This window comes from Pelobates fuscus, chromosome 4 (genome assembly GCF_036172605.1).
Source record: "Pelobates fuscus isolate aPelFus1 chromosome 4, aPelFus1.pri, whole genome shotgun sequence".
Taxonomy (NCBI): Eukaryota; Metazoa; Chordata; class Amphibia; order Anura; family Pelobatidae; genus Pelobates; species Pelobates fuscus.
The window spans coordinates 144,278,867-144,300,837 of NC_086320.1; the positions used below are offsets into that span (position 1 = coordinate 144,278,867).

Genomic DNA, 21,971 nt, shown 5'->3' on the forward strand with positions numbered 1-21,971 from the left:
GCCCCAAGATCCACCAATTTCCCATCAATTCTAAACAGCGCTGCTCAGCGTTGGTGTTGCCCACAAAACAGAAGCATCTTTGGGACACTCATGGATGTAGTGCGCCCAGTCACGCACCATATCTGCCGTGAAGGAATCTGCCTGTGCATAAGCTTAGTGTGCCAGCATCATTACACAGGTTAGTGGCCCTATGGAATCTAGGAGCTTATCTTGGGCTCCCTTAAAGCCTTTCTCGATCCCTTTTCTGGGGTCTCTGCCCCCTTTCGCAAGAAGGCCAGCATGAGCTGGTCGAACTCCTGTGTGAGCGCAACTTTGTCAGGCAACGAAGGTCGGGGGCATTCGGCACGTAGTGTTTTGCGGACCTCCTCGTCCAATGCCTTCCTTAACCAGAAGTGCATAAACTTCGTGAGGTGTGGTGGTGGTGTCCAATCCCCCGAACGAGTATGATGGATGTTCCTCGGGTTGAACATCCCTTGACATGTGGAGTTGTAGAAGCGTTCAGAGGTTGTTCAGAGGCCTCTGCCTCGTCTGTGTCCTCCTGCTGCTGGGCCTCACCCAGGAATGTCTCCTTAACGAAAGAGTTGTGACCCCGAGTCTCGTCATCTGACTGAGACTGTTCGGCCTGCCATTCGTCCAGAACTGACAATGAGGGGGGAACATCACTCTTCTCATCCAAGGAAGTGTCGTATACCATCTGGGGCACGGCATGTAAGTGTTTCCCCTTTTTTTTTAGTGGTGCTTTGCCTTTGTTAGGCTTCTGTTTCGACCCTTTGCCCTTCCAGTGGCGTTTCACCAGACGTGGCTGCCCTTTAGAGGATGAATCTGAATCATCCGACATCTCTCTTGTCTCTCTTTGAGTGCGCTTGGGGGGGTTGGTGGTTCTTGGCCCTTGCATTAATAAGGGCCTGTAGGTCTGCTGGCATTTGGGAATCTTCCATCTCAGTACACACTCTGGGTCTCCCAAATTAGTATTGTAGTTATAAGGGGGATAGGCACTTACAGCAGATCGTCAGCAGGGACCACCAAAGGGGTTTTAATAGCCTTTATAGTATATATGGCTGTTTCACATATAGGCAGACAATTTCTGGGGCTCACCCAGAATTAAAGAAGACTGCGTGCACAGCTCCACTCAGCAGCGCCAATCAAAATGAGGGCTCACCGCAAGCCGGAGTACTAAGTCCGAGAACCTGATCGGCTGACCCACCCTTAAGGTTTCCACTAACCTGTAGCAGGTCCCTGAGACAGGCAGTAAACACAGCAATAGCAAGATATTTGAGGAAAAAATACAAAATAGCCGCTGGGACTCTCACAATGTGAGATCCAAGATGGCCGCTGAAAAGCCAGCAAAACCGTATATAGGATTTGCGGGGAAACTCACAAATGGATCAGTGAAAATATGCGGCAAACATGCAAACCCAATGGGAAACCCTCTGTCAAACGCGATGTGTTTTAGTCTCTTTCGACAGGTAGATATAGGCGAACGTCCGTGCGTTTACGAGATATTAATCGAACGCGTAACGTAATGTGTGTGTGTGTGTGTTCGGTAGGTGAATAAGCGAATAAGCGAACGTTGCCGCATGAACTAGTGCGGTGCACGAACGCCTAATGGGCAGTCGAGCCTCCTGGGCACTTTGCACTCACTTTGTGAGTACGCCGTGCCGTGAGGGCTCCCCAAAGTGGTGAGCATAGCCACAGAAGACGGGGAATATACTCAGACAGATTAAAACAGTCTGTATATTCCATGAACAGAGGAGGAGTAAAAAAGGTGGGAGAAACCGAGCCCAACAGTGCAGCCCAAGCAATAAGGATGCAGATAACCCCTAAATTCCCCACAAGAGAAAATAAACATATGTATTAAAATAGTAATAATGACAAGACAAGCTAGTGAAAAAAATGTGAGACACACAATATTCTGACCTGACTTGTGGTGGAGCAGCAAAGAAAGAGGATGTGCCTTAGGCTTATTATATGCTATGCTTACCTCTTATTGGTCATTTATTTTTCCATGTTCTTTTCTGCTACTGGAGTAATAAAGGAAGTTAATGCAAAATATGAAGCCTCATGTCATGTGATAAAATTTGGGATACCACTTATAAACTCATGTGCAGCTGCCACCCAACCTCTTTTGCATCACCTCTAGAAGCGTTGTCAAATCTGATACCCAATTGCAATTTTAGGATTTGGAATAAATATGGAGTTTCATACTTAAATAATTTACATTCTAACAGGAAACTGTTAACATTTGATCAACTGAAGGGCCAGTATACTTTACCCAACACAGCACATCACTCCTACTTACAACTGAAATCATGATGGAATACCCATGTATTAGCAACAACAAAGCCAAGGTTTAACCCTCTCACAACATTTCAAAACTTTTATGTAGCACTATCTCCCCCATTTATGCATTACTACTGCCAGATACTGAGATACAATCTCTACATTGCATACAAACCTGGGAAAAAAGACCTAGGGCAACAGCTACCAGAGGCTACTTGGCTTGCCTCTGTCAATATGTACAAAGGTCTAACCTCATGGGCATCCCACATGGAATTATCATGCAAATTATCTACCACTGGTACACGAGTCCCACCCGATTAGCGGCTATGTGCCTATTTAAATATTATAACACTATAATAAAAAAACCATACCCAACTCTCCCGGTTCCTTGTTTCTCATTTTTGAAGATACATATCCCAAACCAATCAAGCACTTGATATTTCATATTCTTATGGCGACACTATCCCACATGCCAACAAATTAATCTATGCAGGAACTCACATGACATATCTCATTGGTAGGGAAATACAAATCAAAGTATGGGAAAACTGGGCTTTTGAAACACCCCACTTAAGCATAGACATGACTATTCATCGACTAGACATCCTCTCACATAACATCAACTGCTTCCCACCACACCATGAGGTACCAAAAACAATTATATATACAAAGAAAAGAAAAGCATACCAGACCTAGTGAGAAAGACAAGAGTCAACCAATAAGCCAACCAACGGACAAGAGTCAACCAATAAGTCAACCAACGTTTCGGCAAAAATGCCTTTATCACGGGAGCCTCCCTTGATAAAGGCATTTTTGCCGTAACGTTGGGGGCTTATTGGTTGACTCTTGACCTTCTTCTCACTAGGTCTGGTATGCTTTTCTTTTGTTTGTATATATAATTGTTTTGGGGTATCTCATACAGCTATTTTGGATACCTGTATTCAGGGATTCATGCATTGTGTAGTCTGCCTACAGGCTACTCTAGAACTTATAGGTGTTACATTGTACTGTTTATTTGACATTGTATGTCTTTTTCATTCATTGATACAGTTAAAGGACCACTCTAGGCACCCAGACCACTTCAGCTTAATGAAGTGGTCTGGGTGCCAGGTACAGCTAGGGTTAACCCATTTTTTTTATAAACATAGCAGTTTCAGAGAAACTGCTATGTTTATAAATGGGTTAAGCCTTCCCCCAAATCCTCTAGTGGCTGTCTCACTGACAGCCGCTAGAGGCGCTTGCGTGATTCTCACTGTGAAAATCACAGTGAGAGCACGCAAGCGTCCATAAGAAAGCATTGTAAATGCTTTCCTATGCGACCGGCTGAATGCGTGCACAGCTCTTGCCGCGCGTGCGCATTCAGCCGACGGGGCGGAACGGAGGAGGATCGGAGGCAGAGAGCTCCCCGCCCAGCGCTGGAAAAAGGTAAGTTTTACCCCTTTTCCCCTTTCCAGAGCCGGGCGGGAGGGGGACCCTGAGGGTGGGTGCACCCTCAGGGCACTATAGTGCCAGGAAAACGAGTATGTTTTCCTGGCACTATAGTGGTCCTTTAATGAGAGCCTATTAGTGTGACCCATTTAAAAAATAATCTTTTCATATACATTTGTTGTTGTGCCCCTTGTTTAAGCAATAGATGTAACTCTTTTGGCCTTTGGGAATATGGCCTTATACGAGTGAGCACCCTTGACGAGTTTGTCCATTTTTGTTTGGCTATTTTCTGATTCTTATTAGCACTTTTGAGTGTGCCTACCTGTTTTAATTTTTGCTACAGTACAACATAAGAGCTAATGTAGAGCATATATTCTGTAATATCATACAAATAATTACTAGCGTAAGGTTGCATAATGGAAGTAGGAAAAATTAGCATTTGCTTGTTGGAAACAGCTTTCTTTTGGGGGGTGTGAGCAAGTTGGGAGATAAATTTCCAATGATATATGTTAGTAACGTAAACGTTAAATAACGTAAAACAATAGCATAAGGAACAGAAGCCTACAACGTGCATTCTTATTCATAGTGCACTTGCGAGACGTCCGAGCTCTTGCAAAGTTCAGGTTGTCGGTTTAGGTGAACCTGCAACACTGCTTGCTCTTGGGAACAATGGTTGCGTTTTCTAACGTTCCAGAACCTGGAGGTTGTCGCTGGTGTCGTTGCTGCAGAGGTATTGCTTGTAGTGGCCTCCTAAAATATGCCCAAAGCCTGAAAAAAAATCTCAGTCACTTGCTTGTGTGATGTGCACTCTCTTTTGCCTTCTTGATAAACATAAAGTCTGCGCCATGGCCCCCAGCGATACTGTATCCCCCTGGCCCCCCAGGAGCTGAGTTACTTTTTTCATGGAGTGTTGCCAAGCTACAGTTGCTCTAGAGAGGTTGTTATAGAAGGATAGGTCAGAGACCTCGAACTCGTAGGTGTTTGCTTCAAGGGCTGCTTCTTGGACTAGCCTCTTGCCCCGGAGTGATTGAAAACGAATAAGTAAGTCCTGTGGGACCTCAGCTGGGGCTCTTGGAGGCTAACGTACTCTGAAATGGAACTCCAGCAAAATAGATTTTGCTTTAGCTGGTAAGAGAAGGGAGGCCAGTAATCTGCGTAGGTAGGGTAGGATCTCAGGGTCTTGCACTTATCCTGAGTCACAATAATCCTGAGGGTTCACTGGCGTTTAGAGTCTTCCAGTGCTGCCACTTTGTTTTCCAAAGTAGTGCTTGTCTGCAGGGCCTCAATTTTGTCCGCTGTAGCCGCTTCATTTACCTCTACAGCCTGTATGCGGACTGTCATCGTGCCCAAATCTTCCCTGATTAAGGCAACGTCAGCTGCTGATTGGGCTTTAAGCTCCTTGAGCAGGTTAATGATATTTGCTTTGCTCGCCGGCATCTGTTCAGGAGGTGGAGTACTCTCCGTCCTGATGCTCTTTCCATTTGCTGGTGCCTCGGGGGACTCACCCTCACTGTCATCCGAGGAGTAGTTAGAGGCTTCCCGCATAGGCGCCATCTTTGCAGGCCGCGGCAGCGCCCTGATTTGATTTCCATCCCATTATGTTCGGATAGGTGTAGGAGGTAAGTGGGGCTTCCTAATCTGCCTGTTTTATGCTGTACATTCTTACCTGTATTTTAAGTCATGGGAATAAAAAAAAAAAACATGAATAAATAACTTTGAAGTCTCACATATTTGGCTAGAGTGAACATATTGATCCTACTAATTGTCTGATACTGTTCTATAGGATTTCACAATGAAACCGAAATTGTGTGTAAAAAGATAAATAAAAAAATGCATTAGATCACAAATTACGTTTTCAGACTGACAATTTCAGGTTTTTGATTACTATAGGAGCTATGAGAGACAGATTCTTTCCTCAACTAACTTATATGTTTATAACACTTTCAGATATCAAGTAGATGATGAGGCTTCACCTTTGGATGAAATGCCACTTATGATGTCTGAAGAAGGCTTTGAAAATGATGAAAGTGATTACCATACCTTACCTCGAGCCAGAATTACCCGCCGAAAAAGAGGTTTAGAATGGTTTGTTTGTGGTGGATGGAAATTCCTGTGCACCAGGTAATGAGTTACCATGTTACATAGATAATTTGTGCTATGTATTCTGTTAAGAATGTAAAAGCCTGCTAACTTACACGACACAAAAGTATTGGATTACACCTTTTAGTTAAAGGAACACTCTGGCACTGTAACAACTTCATTTTAATAAAGTTGTTATGAAACCAGGGGGTTCAGTGGTGCCTGTTGGGGGTTAAATTGTTCACACACTGTTTAACCTTAAAGTATAATATCCAGCGCCTGATTGTTCTGCTCCCTGTCTTTCTGCTTTCCAGATCTTAAAAAGAGGATGTATTGGTAGGTGGTGCCGTTGTGTGTGACATCTGAATCTCTGAACCAATCAGTGGCAAATGGCTTGAGGAATGTACATATTTTTCTCAAGACGTTTTGTGACTGGGAAGCTACGGAGTTTCAGCTGAGGCTCTCAGCGGCACCCCTGGCCGAGGCTTCCTCTTTCAAAATTCTGGACACTGGATTTTAGAGTTAAACTGCGTGTAAATGCTTTAACCCTTAAAAGTAAGCCAGTGGAAGGAACTTCATGGCACCTTAACAACTTCATTCATATGCAGTTGTTGTTGTGCTGCCCTGGAGTGTTCCATTAATGTATTCTGCTATTTTAGCCACACCGGTTAATAAAATCACACAGCTATACAATCTTCAAATTAACAGTAGAATGGTTTCATGACATGTAGAATGACATCAGTGATTTTCAGTGTACCACCATGATGATGCCACAGCAGTTCTGGCACTAGAACCACTAGAGCGAATAACCACTGATACTAATAACTCATTCAGCAAGGTAAAGTAGGGTTATTGTTAAAGGGCTCTACTTATAAGAAATATTACCTATATAATATAATCTAACTTAACTACTATCTTGTAAACTTGAGCCACAAAGATGAAATGAAGAAAACTACTGCACACAAGGTGTAAATGGTATTATTATTGCACTTCAGACAATGTTGGAAACTGAAAGTTCTCAGTCAGTAAGTGCGTGTACTCATTGCTTGTTGAGAAGCCGGGCATCCTGTAAACCACATTTCAGTCCTGAGCCAGTGTAGCAAACGTCAGCCTATTCCACAGCCTACTGGTGGAGTGATAGAATATTTGAATTTGATTCTTTAGACCAAGGGTCAACAACCTTTTTTCCAATTAAGGGCCGGATGCCATGTCTGTAAATTGATGGAAAGCTGCCTTCATGTATAGATCTAAAAATGGAAGATAATAGTAAAAGATAACTTCCTAATCTGGCATTATGTGGGATTGCCATATGTAAGGATACCAAAACTATAGAGCTTATCTACTAGACAGCTGAAAATCAAAATTACAAAAAGCCCTTTTCTTAATTTTGATCCTTTAGAAGTTTAGTAGATAACTCCCTAATTTGGTATCTTTAAGTGTAACATAATTACTACATACACATTCACACTCACAAAACGCATATGATGTAATTTTTTTTTGTTAAGAGGTCCACCCAGCCTATCCCTACCTGGGGTCCTGTGGGTCTCCTGAGATCACTGTTCTCTTCCTGTATAACGGCCATCTGCACATCGTAGTGAGTACTGGGTGGGTGATGTCATATCTTGGCTGCTGCCACACCACTGTGTGCGTAAGGGAGCTGTTCTGGGAGAGCACAGTAAGTACATAGCTCCTTCGCTACCCGTACCCCTGGGCTGATATATATTTGGACAGAATAGTCTGCTATAGTCAATATACAAAAAAAGCTTAGTGCCATAAGTGGAGCTTTACAAAGTACAATAGTACCAAAGTGCAGCTAGGTATCACTGTGGAACCAATCACGGTAGTTCCACACAATAAAAAACACAGCAAACAAACAAAGTGAATAGCACCCAAAATGAATTAGAATAGTGGATTTTAAGTAAGATATAATGCACTACTATAATTAATTGTCTGCATTGTTCACTTTATTTGTTTTATGAGTCTGTCATAGTCAATCTACCTCAATTGTGGGGCAGTATTTGTGCGCCCCTCTGAGATGCCGTAAGGTGGCGACCTGGGATGAGCCTTTTTCTGAGGGCTATAGGTTGTCGACCACTGTTATAGACTATTACGTTGCATCAAACCTTGTGGCAAAAGTTACTGTCACTAGACGTGCTACTCAGCAGCAATGTAAACTGTGCCTTTTTTCTGAAACTGCAGCATTTACATTGAATAGCCTGTAGGGACATGATATTGACACCAGAACCACCACTTTAAGCTGTAACATTAAAGTGTCCTTTTAATCTCCCCATTTTTTTTTGTCAAGATTTGTCAAGTATAGGAAATATATATAAGACAAAGTCTCATCTTTTTACGGTGAAATAAAACAGAAAAAAGAGGAAGTGAAGAGGTACGTTTGCAGTGACCGAACCGATTTAAAACGGCTGCATACAAAAAACGTCATCTTAGTGGTCAGTAGAGGCAAAATATCCTAGAATTCTTGGTTCTTAAACCAATACTTTAAATTTATATCAATTTGACAGCAGGAAATTAATAATTTGCTCCTACCCATCAAGTGCAAATAATAGATTGATTTATTGTACTGACAAGTATAATATTTAGAGTGCATTGAGTGAATACATTTTTTTCAGTTTTTATAAATGTGTGAAATAAGAAAAGAGCATTAGAATTAAAGTAAGATAAAATACACTTGATTTTACCATCAAAACTACAATTCCATATTCTCAAAGGATCTCGTTAAGCACTATAACAACTTTGCATCATTGCAAAGTTTATGGTGTAGAGTGTAACTTGCAGCCATCCCTGCTCCACTGAGAGAGTTCAAATGCATGTGTGATCAGTACTCTGCTGATTTCTGCACACAGTCTGTCTCACAAAATTTGTCTAAGGTTGTGCCACCTAGGTCCAAAATGCATTGGTGCCTTACCCAATGCTCTCCCTTCTTGGATTTTTAATATCATTGAGTCATGTGGGTGCACTTCAACAAGAACATATATATTATATATATATATATATATATATATATATATATATATATATATATTATATATGTTCTTGTTGAAGTGCACTCACATGACTCAATGATATTTCTAATCGTGCTGTTTATTCAAGCATCAAGTAATACAAAGAAGTGTCGACGTTTCAGTCCTTGCCGGACTTTTTTCAAGACAGTTTGATGGTGTGGGTCATTTCATTAAATACACACTACTGAAACTACTTTTTTGCTAATTCAGTATTCAGCATGTCTAGCTATCAGTGTCCTGTTGATATATGCTTATATTAATTATTTACCCTAACGTATGTTTGATAATGATATGGATTGATTCAACATTCATACAAATAACATGTTATGTGATAACTATAAACTATAATACATAGATTAAGGGTAGACATATGTTATGAATGCTGTGATACATCATTAATATAATCTTGCATGTTGTTAATGCAGGAGGAATCAGTGACCATGATAGTAACAATATACATGGATAATCATAATTGACATTTATAAGCACGATATATTAGTGCTTTGTTTATATCATGGCCATTGAAGCCCGGCTTTTTCGCTGTGTAGATGAAGATACAATGTATGTAAATAGTTGTAAATATGTAATTTATTGTTTATAGACACTTTGTCTCAACATTACCACTCACGTAACTATTCACTCCTGTGAGGGTTGGTAATTGCCTCACCCATGATATTCTTTTCACATGATACACGTCACTTAAAACTTAATTGAACCTCAGTTCTGTTTTTCACCCTCCAATCATGTTTCAGTAGTGTGTATTTAATGAAATGACCCACACCATCAAACTGTCTTGAAAAAAGTCCGGCAAGGACTGAAACGTCGACACTTCTTTGTATTACTTGATGCTTGAATAAACAGCACAATTAGAAATATTATTGAGTCATGTGAGTGCACTTCAGCAAGAACCTATATATACTTATGGTCGGAGTTTGCACCGAGGCATTAACAAGACCGGGAGCAGTGAGTGCAGGACACGTGGAAAGTTTTATATTTATATATATATATATATATATATTTATACATTTTTATTTTATATGCTGATTGAGGGAAGCTGGCTGTTGTTTAGATGTGTTTTTCTCAAGATTTTTATTTGGCTGTGTATAAACTGATAGCAACTGCGTTATGCCGCTTATCAGTTTAAAGAGTAGATTTACTCATCTCCTGTGAGTTGAAATACATTTGACACCCCTGGGGACTGGGGAGAATGTGTAAGGGATTTACAAACTCTAGGCCAGAAAAAACATTTTCCAGTTCAGCTAATTTGGATTAAAATTTGCAATTCCCACATCAATTCGCCAAAAATCTGTGGTTCTAAATGTAAATATAATATAATATTATACAGATCATTTATAGACAAAACCTGTAGATTATGTAGCTACAGACAATACTAATGACACGTTGACCATAGAACCACACACAATCTGTTTACTTTTCTGACTATTGACACATAATGATTGTTCTCATATGCCGTAATTATATACAAAGGGACATCTATGTTTTGCAAGACAGCCAATCAAGGACACTGACTTTTCACTTAGAATTCAGTTTTCAGGAATCTTATGTCTGGTAGTGCTTTTTTGTTGTTTGCTTTTCTCTTTTTCAAACAGTAGCATCTTTGCTTGGCTTCCCATAGTGAGTGACACACATTGTTATAAGAGATTGACATTATTCATGAGTCCTTTTTAAAATGCTAAAAAGAAAACTGGCATACTTTATGAAACATGTACACTTAAAAAATGTTTTTGATCAAACACAACAGAAAACACTAACATACTTCATTTGCCTTAATACTCTGGTTTACATTGAAATTATGTTTGTTTTGGTTTTTAATTTTCTTTTTTTCCCCCTTTAATTTCATTTTAAGCAATGGAATTCCATTCAAGTCTGTGAAATTATAATGCACACAGATCAATACTCTGGACTACTTTGGTTGGATTGATTTCTTTCTCATGAGATTTACATTCCACTTGTTATCAAAAACACATTGTCCCAATGAAAATGGTTCCATTGAATGGCATTTCCATATGAAGTGAAAGGGATATCAAATGCTCGGATTAATCTCCGTGCTGAGATGCCCTGTACACTTTCAATTAATCTGCAACACATTTGTTATGCAGAAGCATGGGAAAATGCTGATCTTTTAAGAATGACATGACTACACTGTTGCTTTTGGCTTGATTACTAATGCTACCTGTAGAGTACAATAATTACAGTATGGTTTTGCAGAAAAAAGTTCCGCTGCTTAAAACTTAATAAGACGTGTATGACCCTTAGTACAAAAGCTCAGCATTGTGTATATCTTTCTGTTTTGATGAGAATGTAAGGAGCAGTTAAGCTTGCAAGATAAAAGTAGTGAAAATGAAAGGAGCTCGTTACATGAGAATTTCTGTGCTGTGTTTTATTCTTTTGGCACTTGGTATTTTCTTTTATAATTTTCTCATTATGTATTTTTGTTAACTGATCTAGCACTGTCCTATGGCAGAAGGAATCCACAAATGAACTGCATTTCCGTTAACACTTGAATCAAATCATATTGATGCATCTAGAGAAGTAAAAAGAATGTAAAATAAGCCGGGGAGGTAAAATCCTTACAGTCTAACCCTGATGATGGCTTCATAAGAAAATTAGAGACATTACATAGTGAATTTATTTGGATGGCCCACCACTGAATTTTGCCTTCTGATCATCTCCAAGTATTGAGTATGCCTGCTTGCACAGCTCAGTGAAGAACTCCTGCAGTTGTTCACCATGGCATACAAAACCCAGGCAAAGTATTTTGCACTAGATTCAACAGGATAGTTCACTATAGAAACAATAGCTACATGTGCTCTTCCTGCTACAAAGCACCTTGAAAAAAAAAATAGGATAAAGACAGATAAAAAGCTAACACTAAACCTTGACATTTGTAGATAAATGGCTGTTTAGGTTGTTGGGTGCTGACAGTTAAAAGCAGTATGCAATAGACTAAACAAACAAATTCTGGTGCATCAGCATCATAGGGTACGCTTAATGCAAAGATATATATTCATCTGGAGGGAGTTGGACAACCCTGCATTAGTCCTTTGGTTGATTCATGAAGAAACAGGAACATAGATGCTTGTTGAGAGGCAACTATTCAGCAGCTTCATATATACTATAGTATTTTCTTTTTTTTTTTATTCTTTATTTTTGTAGTGCAAAAAAAATACATACAATTTTGTCATGCCCCAACAGCCAATGACAATAGATAGCTTACATGTAGTAGAGCAATGAGAAAGACATGCACAATTTTTAAAAAGGTATAACAGGGTTAATGACTTGCTTTGTACATTTTGCATGATTATAGGCATTATATAGACATTTTGGCAGGAGTATGCAACCTACGAGACAAAGCTTTGCTTAAAATTTCACATGAGCTGCACTATTTTATACGTTAACAGGTTGGTGCTATGAATGCCAGAAGATAAGCAAGTGTGATTAGTAATAAAAGTCATGCTAATTTATAATAGTCAAACAGTAATGGTAATAACATGCTTCAACTTTTAGTGCCGATGCGAGCATTTCAATAACATAACCTTTTCATGGCAGATCAAAACAGCACATTTTATAAGAGTAGTAAGTAGCAGTTGGAGACAGGAGTAAATCCCTAGGGATGCCCCAGGCCAGTGACCCTTAGAGCTTGGGACAGGAGTGCTATGCTATGCAGGCCTCAGCAAAGAGGGTTAACTTTAAAGCAATAGGCCGCAGGTCTAGAGGTGCATTTACTGAGCAGCGTTATGGTAGCCTTCAGGGAACGATCAAGTAAGCCACCCTCGCCTCTGTTTGAAACCAAATAGTAACGTTATCCTGTATTGTGGCCAAGACATGTGTGTCGACAATGAGCTATACATGTTTTAATTAAAGTTCCGATATACATGAAACGTGTTATGCCTGGAGAGCTGATCGTTATAGACAATGCAGGATGAGAACAGGCTATGTCTATTCAATGTCGGTTATTATTGGAGCTATATGTCTGCCCTACTGCCGTCCCCTGATAGCTAGGAAATAAAGAAGAATCAAATAGGAAATAAAACAAAAAAAAACAAAAACAAGGAGACAGGAGCTCAGAAGCCTGGCCTATAACATAAAGTTAGTATAAATCAGAGCCAGTAATGGCTATCTAGAGCTTTTTCAGCAAGTCACCAGTCATCCGATTCTCCTGTTTTGGAAGAGCCAGGAACGCGATGGTGGGCATTGAATTGGGCTGTCCGCTCTGGGGGTCCTGAGTCCACCTTTCTGTATGCTCGGGCCCCTCCAGCCCCAAAGTCCTGTGTGTTCCTTCACTGTGTCCACCAGCAAATAGCGGAGTTGATTATCTTGGCTATGGTCTTCAAGCCTTCTCCGCGCCCGTAAGCAGTGCTGCCTGGTGAGATTCTCCTGGTAGGGAAGTGTGCAGGTGCGTTTTGGTGCCCCCCCGAGGTGTCGCATGGCGGAGCACCGGGTGTGCGATAAGGCGGGTTTGCGGCGATGTGGTGCTGCTTTACATCTGGGTGTCTTATGTCGTCTCGGGGGGCTGCCGTTTCCACTTCATGTGGCATTGTGGCGGATGAGTGAAACGCTTTGGGTCTGCGCTCTAATCGCCTCCAAAAGTCTTCACAGATCTTATTGAACCTGGCCTCAAAGCCCTCTCTCCAGGCCTGCAGGGTCTCATGAGGTTGTGGCTCGGCGGCCATCTTGGTTACTGTATGCAAGCTTTGTTCCGGCCGGGTACTCCCCTGAGGGTTTTTCCAACTGGGACCGGGATGACCCCCACCGGTCCAGAGGGGGGGGATGCGGGGTGTTGGTATAGTTGCTGCTCGGTTTGGTTCTCATGTTGCTGTTTCTCCCAGCCATCAGGCTGCCTGTCATGCTAGGCCTTAGGTATGGAGTGTGGCAGATCTCGAAGGAAAGTCACTTTTTTGGTGTCCACGAGCTCCCACTCGATATAGCAATGAGCCTCCGTTATGTTGGTCAGTAAAAACCACAATTATGACGAGTTTTCGTTGCTTTTAGGCTTAGCTGTGCCAGAGCTCTCTGCAAGTATGTCTGGCCAGCTCTGCTGTCAGGCCCCGCCCCCCTATATGTATTGTTTTCTGTTCATGACAGCTAGATTAAATATCCAATGAACACCTGTACCATGAAAGTGCTGTGGACAGGATTATGGGATAAGCACAGCAAGTAAGTTGACAATTGCTGTGTCCGACTCCCTTATGTAGAAGCTCTAAATGACCTCAATTAGTTTAGTGCAGAAACACAAATATGCAGGTTTATTCTAAAATGAATATAGATCCTGAGTGTGTACAGGGGTAATCGCAGAACAAAGGATAAAGCCACTTTATAGTCACTCATGATACTGGGCATGTGTTTCCTGGTCTCTAAAGACCCTCAGGTTGTGCAGAAAATTAGGACAGTTTAAAGGTATTGTTAGCATTTATTTTCTGTTTAACTATGGCAGCATTTACTAATGGGTTAGCTCCTCCCCTCACATGAAATAGAACTCTGAAATTGGTATAAATAGATCCACCCCTTTCACAACAGGCAGTGTAAATTGTCATTAATAAATACATACTTACAGAGAATGGTAGGGTTTTCAGTTTATTTCTCCCTGTTTTGATAGCAGAGTATGAGTGTTTTTATTCAGCATTGTCTGGAATTTGTCTGACCTCTGAAAGTTATGCCTTTGACAATGTTCTGTTTTGAAAGTGCCATTGATTGGATATTTAATCTATATTCAAGAAGGGCATTAACTTCTGTTTTTGACATATATTTATATATATATATATATGTCTATAATTTCTAGGCAGTGTCTTTGTTTTAAGGAGGTTATCTTGTAATCTCTTTCATTATTCTACATAGCAAGACAGAGGCAAGAAGTGTGCCTTATTTCTTACCAGAGTTTGTCTTGTATTAGTCTAGCCTTGCTCCTTTTATAGGTTTGGTTATGATGACCTTAGTTTCCACCTGACTGTAATTCTCCATGATATTCCCTCTTTTGGAATGGCAGGGGGTTGCTGACCTAGCAACCTCTGGTATAAAATGATAAAATAACTTGCCTGAACAGATATTATGACAATATCCTATTTATTACTTGTTTGGCTTTCTTAAGGCTTCTTAGGTGTAGCTCAATAATGTTTTTTATAACTATTAGCTCTATTTGAACTCTGTCCCTCCCTCTATATATACTGCTTGGGTATTCCCCATGAGTAAATGCTGCCATGATTGATCAGGAATAAGGAAATTTGTTTCATACTTACCGTAATTTTATTTTCCTGATCATTGTACATGGCAGCAATATGGTCCCATCCATATACTACAAGAGTTGTGAAGCTAGTTACAAAGACTGCCTGATGGGAAGGGGTAAATCTATTTATACCAATTTCAGAGTTCTATTTCCATTCCTGCTGGGAAGGGAGGAGCTAACCCATGAGTAAATGCTGCCATGTATAATGATCAGGAAAAGGAAATTACCGTAAGTATGAAAAAAATTTCCATAACCGTGTCAACATATTCGGCAGCACTTTGCAATTATAGAAAGGGGATATTTAAATATGGATTTGCGGTAGGCAGCTATATATATATCACTAGGTCTTTTGCCCAGTGATGCTTACTTGGTACGTGGTCTGGGTGGTAAGTATGATTTAATTTTTTTAAGATACACCATTGATCATAAGCTTCTTTTAAAGGGAACTATAGCCACCCAGACCATTTCAACTTAATGAAGTGGTCTGAGCAGGGCCAGATTAAGAGCCCAGTAGGCCTGGTGCTGACAGTTATAATGGGGCCTAATTACAGAATCTTATCGAACTAAAACAGTCATACCTCTCAAGCGTCATGTATCTGATGGAGTTGGTGTCAGAGGGAAACTCTAAGGATGCAGCTATAAGAAAACACTTACTCTATGCTAATCTCTCTCTAATTTATGCTTTCATCTTTCAAGGAAATCCATACACCCTAACAGCAGTGTCCAGTGAAGCAGAAAGTCAATAGACTGGGTAAAAGGGTGGGCCACCAACGTAAATCATGTGACCAGAACTGCCAAAAGGGCAAACATGCCAAAAAGGGGGCATGTCTGTCCAAAGAATTGGAAGGCCAGCCTGGCATCAGTGTCACTATGTATCACAGTGTCAGTGTCCCCATGTCACCCAGTCCCCTAGTCTCCCAGTGTCTGTGTCCTCATTTTTCCCAGTGTCCTCATTTTTCCCAGTGTCCTCATTTTTCCCAGTGTCCCCATTTCTCCCAGTGTCCCCATTTCTCCCAGTGTCCCCATTTCTCCCAGTGTCCCCATTTCTCCCAGTGTCCCCATTTCTCCAAGTGTCCCCATGTCACTAGGATAATAGGGGACACAGTGAGACATGGGGACACTGAGAGACCCGGGGGACACTGGGAGACATGGGGGCATTTGTGGATACAGACATGGGGACACTGAGACATTTAGGGACACTGGGGGAAATGGGGTCACAGACACTAGGAACACAGACATGGGGACACAGACATTTGGGAGACTAAGACACTAGGGACACTAAGAGACATGGGAACACAGACACTGGGAGACTAGGGGCACTGGGAGGCATGGGGATACAGACACTTGGGGACGCTGGGAGACATGGGGGCACTTGTGGACAGAGACATGGGGACACTGGGAGACATGGGGACACTGGGAGACATGGGGCACTGAGACATTTGGGGACACTGGCTGGGAGACATAGGGACATGGGGACACTGAGAGACTAGAACACTGGCTGGGAGACGTGGACACTGGGAGACATGGGGACACTGGTAAACTAGGGGACACTGGGAGTCATGGAGACACTAGGGACACTGGCTGGGAGACATGGGGACACTGTGTCCCTAGTGTCTCCGTGTCCCAATGTGTCTCTCTATGTCTCACAGCTTCCCCATGTGTATCAGCGTCCCCTAGTGTGCCCAAGTGTCTCAGTGTCCCCACGTCTCTGTGTTTCCCCTAGACACAGATCAACCAGTCCCTATGTTAATCCGGACCTGGGTTTGAGTGCAGTGTCCTCCTTGTTTTAACCCTACAGTGTAAAATATTGCTGTTCTGCAGGAATGCCAATGTTTACATTGCAGGGTTTAAGTGCCTCTAGTGCAAGCATGTCAAACTCAAAAGCTAGCACAGGCTGAATAAACAAGGTTTAAGTATATGTGGGCCGCAAAAAAACAAAAACTTCAGTTTTCATATAAATGTAGGCTTGTTTAGAAAAGTGGACAATAAAAAATATATACAATATTCAATGGGAAATAAGTGTGGTAGCACTGAGTGCCACAGACCACCTAAATGGAAACCCCTTATACCACTCCAACAAATGCAAACATAAAATACATACAATAAAATAGGTGGATCACTCTTCTGGATGTATCTGTAAAATATACAAAGCAATATAGCGTAATACTGTCAGTACAAATATTGTGTAGACTAGTGTGGAAGTCAGCTACTCACAAGCCCAGAGCCAAATCACAGCATATGGCTCTCATGGATAGCGCTTTGGGACTTTTTTTAAGGATGTCCCTGTCCTATTACCAGATGACCTTGTGGTAGCTCAGGATCAGACGGGAAATATCATTTCTGTCTTGCGGCTGGTTGCAGCCACAACACAAAGTGGCCCCAGGGCAGGTGGGCAGCATATATATCCATTGTGGGCTGCATGCTGCCCCGCGGGCTGGAAGATTGACATGCTTGCTCTAGTGGATGTCACATTTGTATTTCAAACACTACAGTGTTTAATGCAATTTCTTCCTTTCTTTTTTTTCATTACCAGGGGCAGAATTTTAACCAGTACTGCTTAATAATTTAGGATCAAATAGCCAAATTGAAACACATTTCTGCTATTAAATACAGAAAAATATCAGCTCATGTTTTGTTAGAAACACATTTTTCATCCTGTTTGCCTCCTGAAATGTAAAGGGTATATTGGAAAGGCTGTAGTCTAAACATTATTGTCCTACGACATATGCTCATAATGTGACTTCCTTGAAAGATTGAGGTATTTTATTCTCTTAGTGACCTATGTTAATGCATGTTTATAACAGACATTTGTGATAAAAAGGGCACTTGATAACAATCTTAAAATATCGCTTATACTTAGAGACTTGTACATAAGCTTTCATTCAGCTGCCTATAAAATGAAGACATGCCACCCATTGAGAACAGAGACATGAAGACTAAAATACCAGCCTCAGAATACAAGATTTAGAGAAAGAGAAGTAAAACTTGGAATGCACTGCTTTTTCTGACATTATGTTCAATGCTGTGGTTACAAAGACAAAGAAAAGTAATTACCGTATATACTCGAGTATAAGCCGACCCGAATATAAGCCGAGGCCCCTAATTTTACCCCCAAAAAACTGGGAAAACTTATTGACTCAAGTATAAGACTAGGGTGGGAAATGCAGCAGCTACTGGTAAATTTCTAAATAAAATTAGATCCTAAAAAAATTATATTAATTGAATATTTATTTACAGTGTGTGTATATAATGAATGCAGTGTGTGTGTATATGAGTGCAGTGTGTGTGTGTGTGTGTGTGTGTGTGTGTGTTGCAGAGCCTTGGGGGGGGGTGGACATTTTTATTATTTTTTTAAAATTATTTTAATAATTCTTTTGTTGTATTATTTTTTTTTTTTTTTTTATTAATTATTTTATTATAATTTTTTTTTTCGGCCCCCCTCCCAGCTTGATACATGGCAGGGAGGGGGGCTCTCACTCCCTGGTGGTCCAGTGGCATTGGCAGTTCAGTGGAGGGGGGCTGGCAGGAAGCACTTACCTCTCCTGTCAGCTCCCTCCTCCTCCGCGCCGGTCCGGTCAGCTCCCTCTGCAAGTCCCAGTGTAAGTCTCGTGAGAGCCGCGCTATGACCCCGCGGCTCTCGCGAGACTTACACTGGAAGCTGACATGGAAGCTGACCGGACCGGCGCGGAGGAGAAGGGAGCTGACAGGAGCTGCAGGAGAGGTAAGTGCTTCCTGCCAGCACCCAGTCTGTATCATGGCAATGTAAATTGCCATAATACAGACATTGACTTGAGTATAAGTTGAGTTGGGGTTTTTCAGCACAAAAAATGTGCTGAAAAATTCGACTTATACTTGAGTATATACGGTATGTAGATATTTAGTTTATCCTCATTTTCGAAATATGTATATAAATCTCCAGTAATTGTACAGTTAAATGCAGGAGTGGCCAAAAGGTAGATCTCCAGGTGCATAGCCAACTATCATGGTGGGCAAAATGTCATAAAAGTTTGTACTTCTACAAAAGGTAGAGATGTTTTTTGGCCATCCCTGCTTAAAGAGAGAAAGTGGACTAAAATTAAATTGTTTTGTTAATGCATTAAAAAATAATGGGGAAAAAATGCTCTTTCTGAAACTTGCACACACTTACCACAGCTGCTATCAGATCATACACAGGTCAGATTACTGTTTATTGAATCATGCATTCAAACAGCTCTTTATTGAGCAGAAATAGCTCCGTCCTAGTTTCCTTAGTACTGAAACATACATAGTATTTTGAAGGTCCACCATGTGAAGCGCGGCCTGCCTAGGTTGACCTTCAAAATATTATGTATATTTTCATAATGCACGGCCATACTATGTATGTATATTTACATACTATGTATGTTTCCATAATGCACGGTGAACCAGGTATATACTGGGATTGTGAGATGTATTTGCTGTTAATGAAAAGCCTCTTTCATGAAGTTGTCCATAAATAACCTTAATGAATCACACAGGTCATAGAACCGCTGTGGTAGCCAATCACAGTGATCCTATTTTGTGAATGATAATTATTAGAGCCCAGCTGTAGCATTGCATGCTGGGACCCATTGGCTGTTTCTGACTGCCTCAGCAATAGTCATGGATTGGTTCCTTGACTTTCTGATAACCATGGGATGGTGATAAAATGGTAAAAAATGAAAAGTTTCAAAATTCATTATGTTAAATACCCAAGCATGGTGTAATTTCTATAAATATCTATTTTTGCATATTTTGGCATAGCGGTTTGAGAATATGTGGCTGCTAAAGTTATAACTAAAGTTAGAGTGTCATCAGAACACATTTAGCACAGGTTTACTTTTAAAATAACACAACATGCAAGTTTGGCCTATAACTTCCAAACAATGATTAAAATCATGAACATGAGGTATTTTACGAATAGGGACTAATAAGAAATTTTATTTTGAGTAAATATTTTTGTTTAGATGTAATTTTAGATATTGTGAAAAAAAGGTTATTTTTTTATTCTTAATTTCTCAAATTTCAAATTTAAAAAATGTTTTTTATTCATGTGTAATGTGCTATGTATATATAGAGTATCAGAAAACAATCCATTTTGTCTTTTTAAAAAAACACAATGTAATACGTATGGTGAACTTTTAAGCTAAAGTGTTGAACGATGAACAAACACATGGCAAAAGTACAAAAAGGCCTGTCACAAGCACACAGTATTTCAGAGAAAGATCATTTTGAGTGTTTATTATTTTAGTTTGAATGTTTATTATCATAGTGAAATATGGCAATTCTTACTTTGTTTCTTTCTTTAATGAAGCCGCCTATCCCAGAATAACAGGTTCCAGGCCAATACAATGGACAGGGTCCTGCACAAATTAAAAACGTAATTTCGGCATAGTTCGGTGTGCATAGTTCAGAGTAATCACCAAAACCAACTAAACAATCCACATTCATAAAGATCTCAGAATAATACACCAGGTGGATCATGGAATGTGCAAACTTTATTTTAGAAAAATGGTTAACAGCATTTCATAAAATGCGATGGGAGTAAAAAATATGAAGGAAAAAAAATGTATAGTAACTCTGGACACGTTTGCCGCCTGTCCTGAGTACCCAGTATTTACAGGCTGTCACTTTAAGAAAATGATTTTTTTTATTAACATGCATATTTTCTTAAAAGAGCAACAACTCATAACGAATAGTCCTAAACTATTGGAAACCAGTATCCAAACTCTTGGACAGAAAAGCCACACAGGGTTCGCCAAGTGCAGTTGTCTGAATGCAGACAGACTATAGAACTGTAAAAAGTAGCAGATACATAATTAATAAATTGCTAAACGTAATAAGTCTTCTGAGAGGACTAGATTAATGATAAGGCATGAGAAGAAATGCATTACAAGAGACTATTCTAGAAGGCTTTGAGTTGTATGCCTTACACCTACCATACAGATAGTGTAGAAGGCTATGAGTTGTATGCCTTACACCTACCATACAGATAGTGTAGAAGGCTATGAGTTGTATGCCTTACACCTACCATACAGATAGTGTAGAAGGCTATGAGTTGTATGCCTTACACCTACCATACAGATAGTGTAGAAGGCTATGAGTTGTATGCCTTACACCTACCATACAGATAGTGTAGAAGGCTATGAGTTGTATGCCTTACACCTACCATACAGATAGTGTAGAAGGCTATGAGTTGTATGCCTTACACCTACCATACAGATAGTGTAGAAGGCTATGAGTTGTATGCCTTACACCTACCATACAGATAGTGTAGAAGGCTATGAGTTGTATGCCTTACACCTACCATACAGATAGTGTAGAAGGCTATGAGTTGTATGCCTTACACCTACCATACAGATAGTGTAGAAGGCTATGAGTTGTATGCCTTACACCTACCATACAGATAGTGTAGAAGGCTATGAGTTGTATGCCTTACACCTACCATACAGATAGTGTAGAAGGCTATGAGTTGTATGCCTTACACCTACCATACAGATAGTGTAGAAGGCTATGAGTTGTATGCCTTACACCTACCATACAGATAGTGTAGAAGGCTATGAGTTGTATGCCTTACACCTACCATACAGATAGTGTAGAAGGCTATGAGTTGTATGCCTTACACCTACCATACAGATAGTGTAGAAGGCTATGAGTTGTATGCCTTACACCTACCATACAGATAGTGTAGAAGGCTATGAGTTGTATGCCTTACACCTACCATACAGATAGTGTAGAAGGCTATGAGTTGTATGCCTTACACCTACCATACAGATAGTGTAGAAGGCTATGAGTTGTATGCCTTACACCTACCATACAGATAGTGTAGAAGGCTATGAGTTGTATGCCTTACACCTACCATACAGATAGTGTAGAAGGCTATGAGTTGTATGCCTTACACCTACCATACAGATAGTGTAGAA

At 40.6% G+C, this 21,971-nt stretch overlaps 1 protein-coding gene across 2 annotated transcripts in view; it reads left to right on the forward strand.

Annotated features, from left to right (window-relative positions):
- Positions 1-21,971, forward strand: part of ATP9B (ATPase phospholipid transporting 9B (putative)) — a 378,894-nt gene that overhangs the window by 32,058 nt on the left and 324,865 nt on the right. For both annotated transcript variants that reach the window (XM_063451645.1, XM_063451646.1), the window contains exon 2: positions 5,656-5,829. In XM_063451645.1, the coding sequence (XP_063307715.1) occupies positions 5,656-5,829 (174 nt within the window). The remainder of the gene's footprint in view (positions 1-5,655; positions 5,830-21,971) is intronic.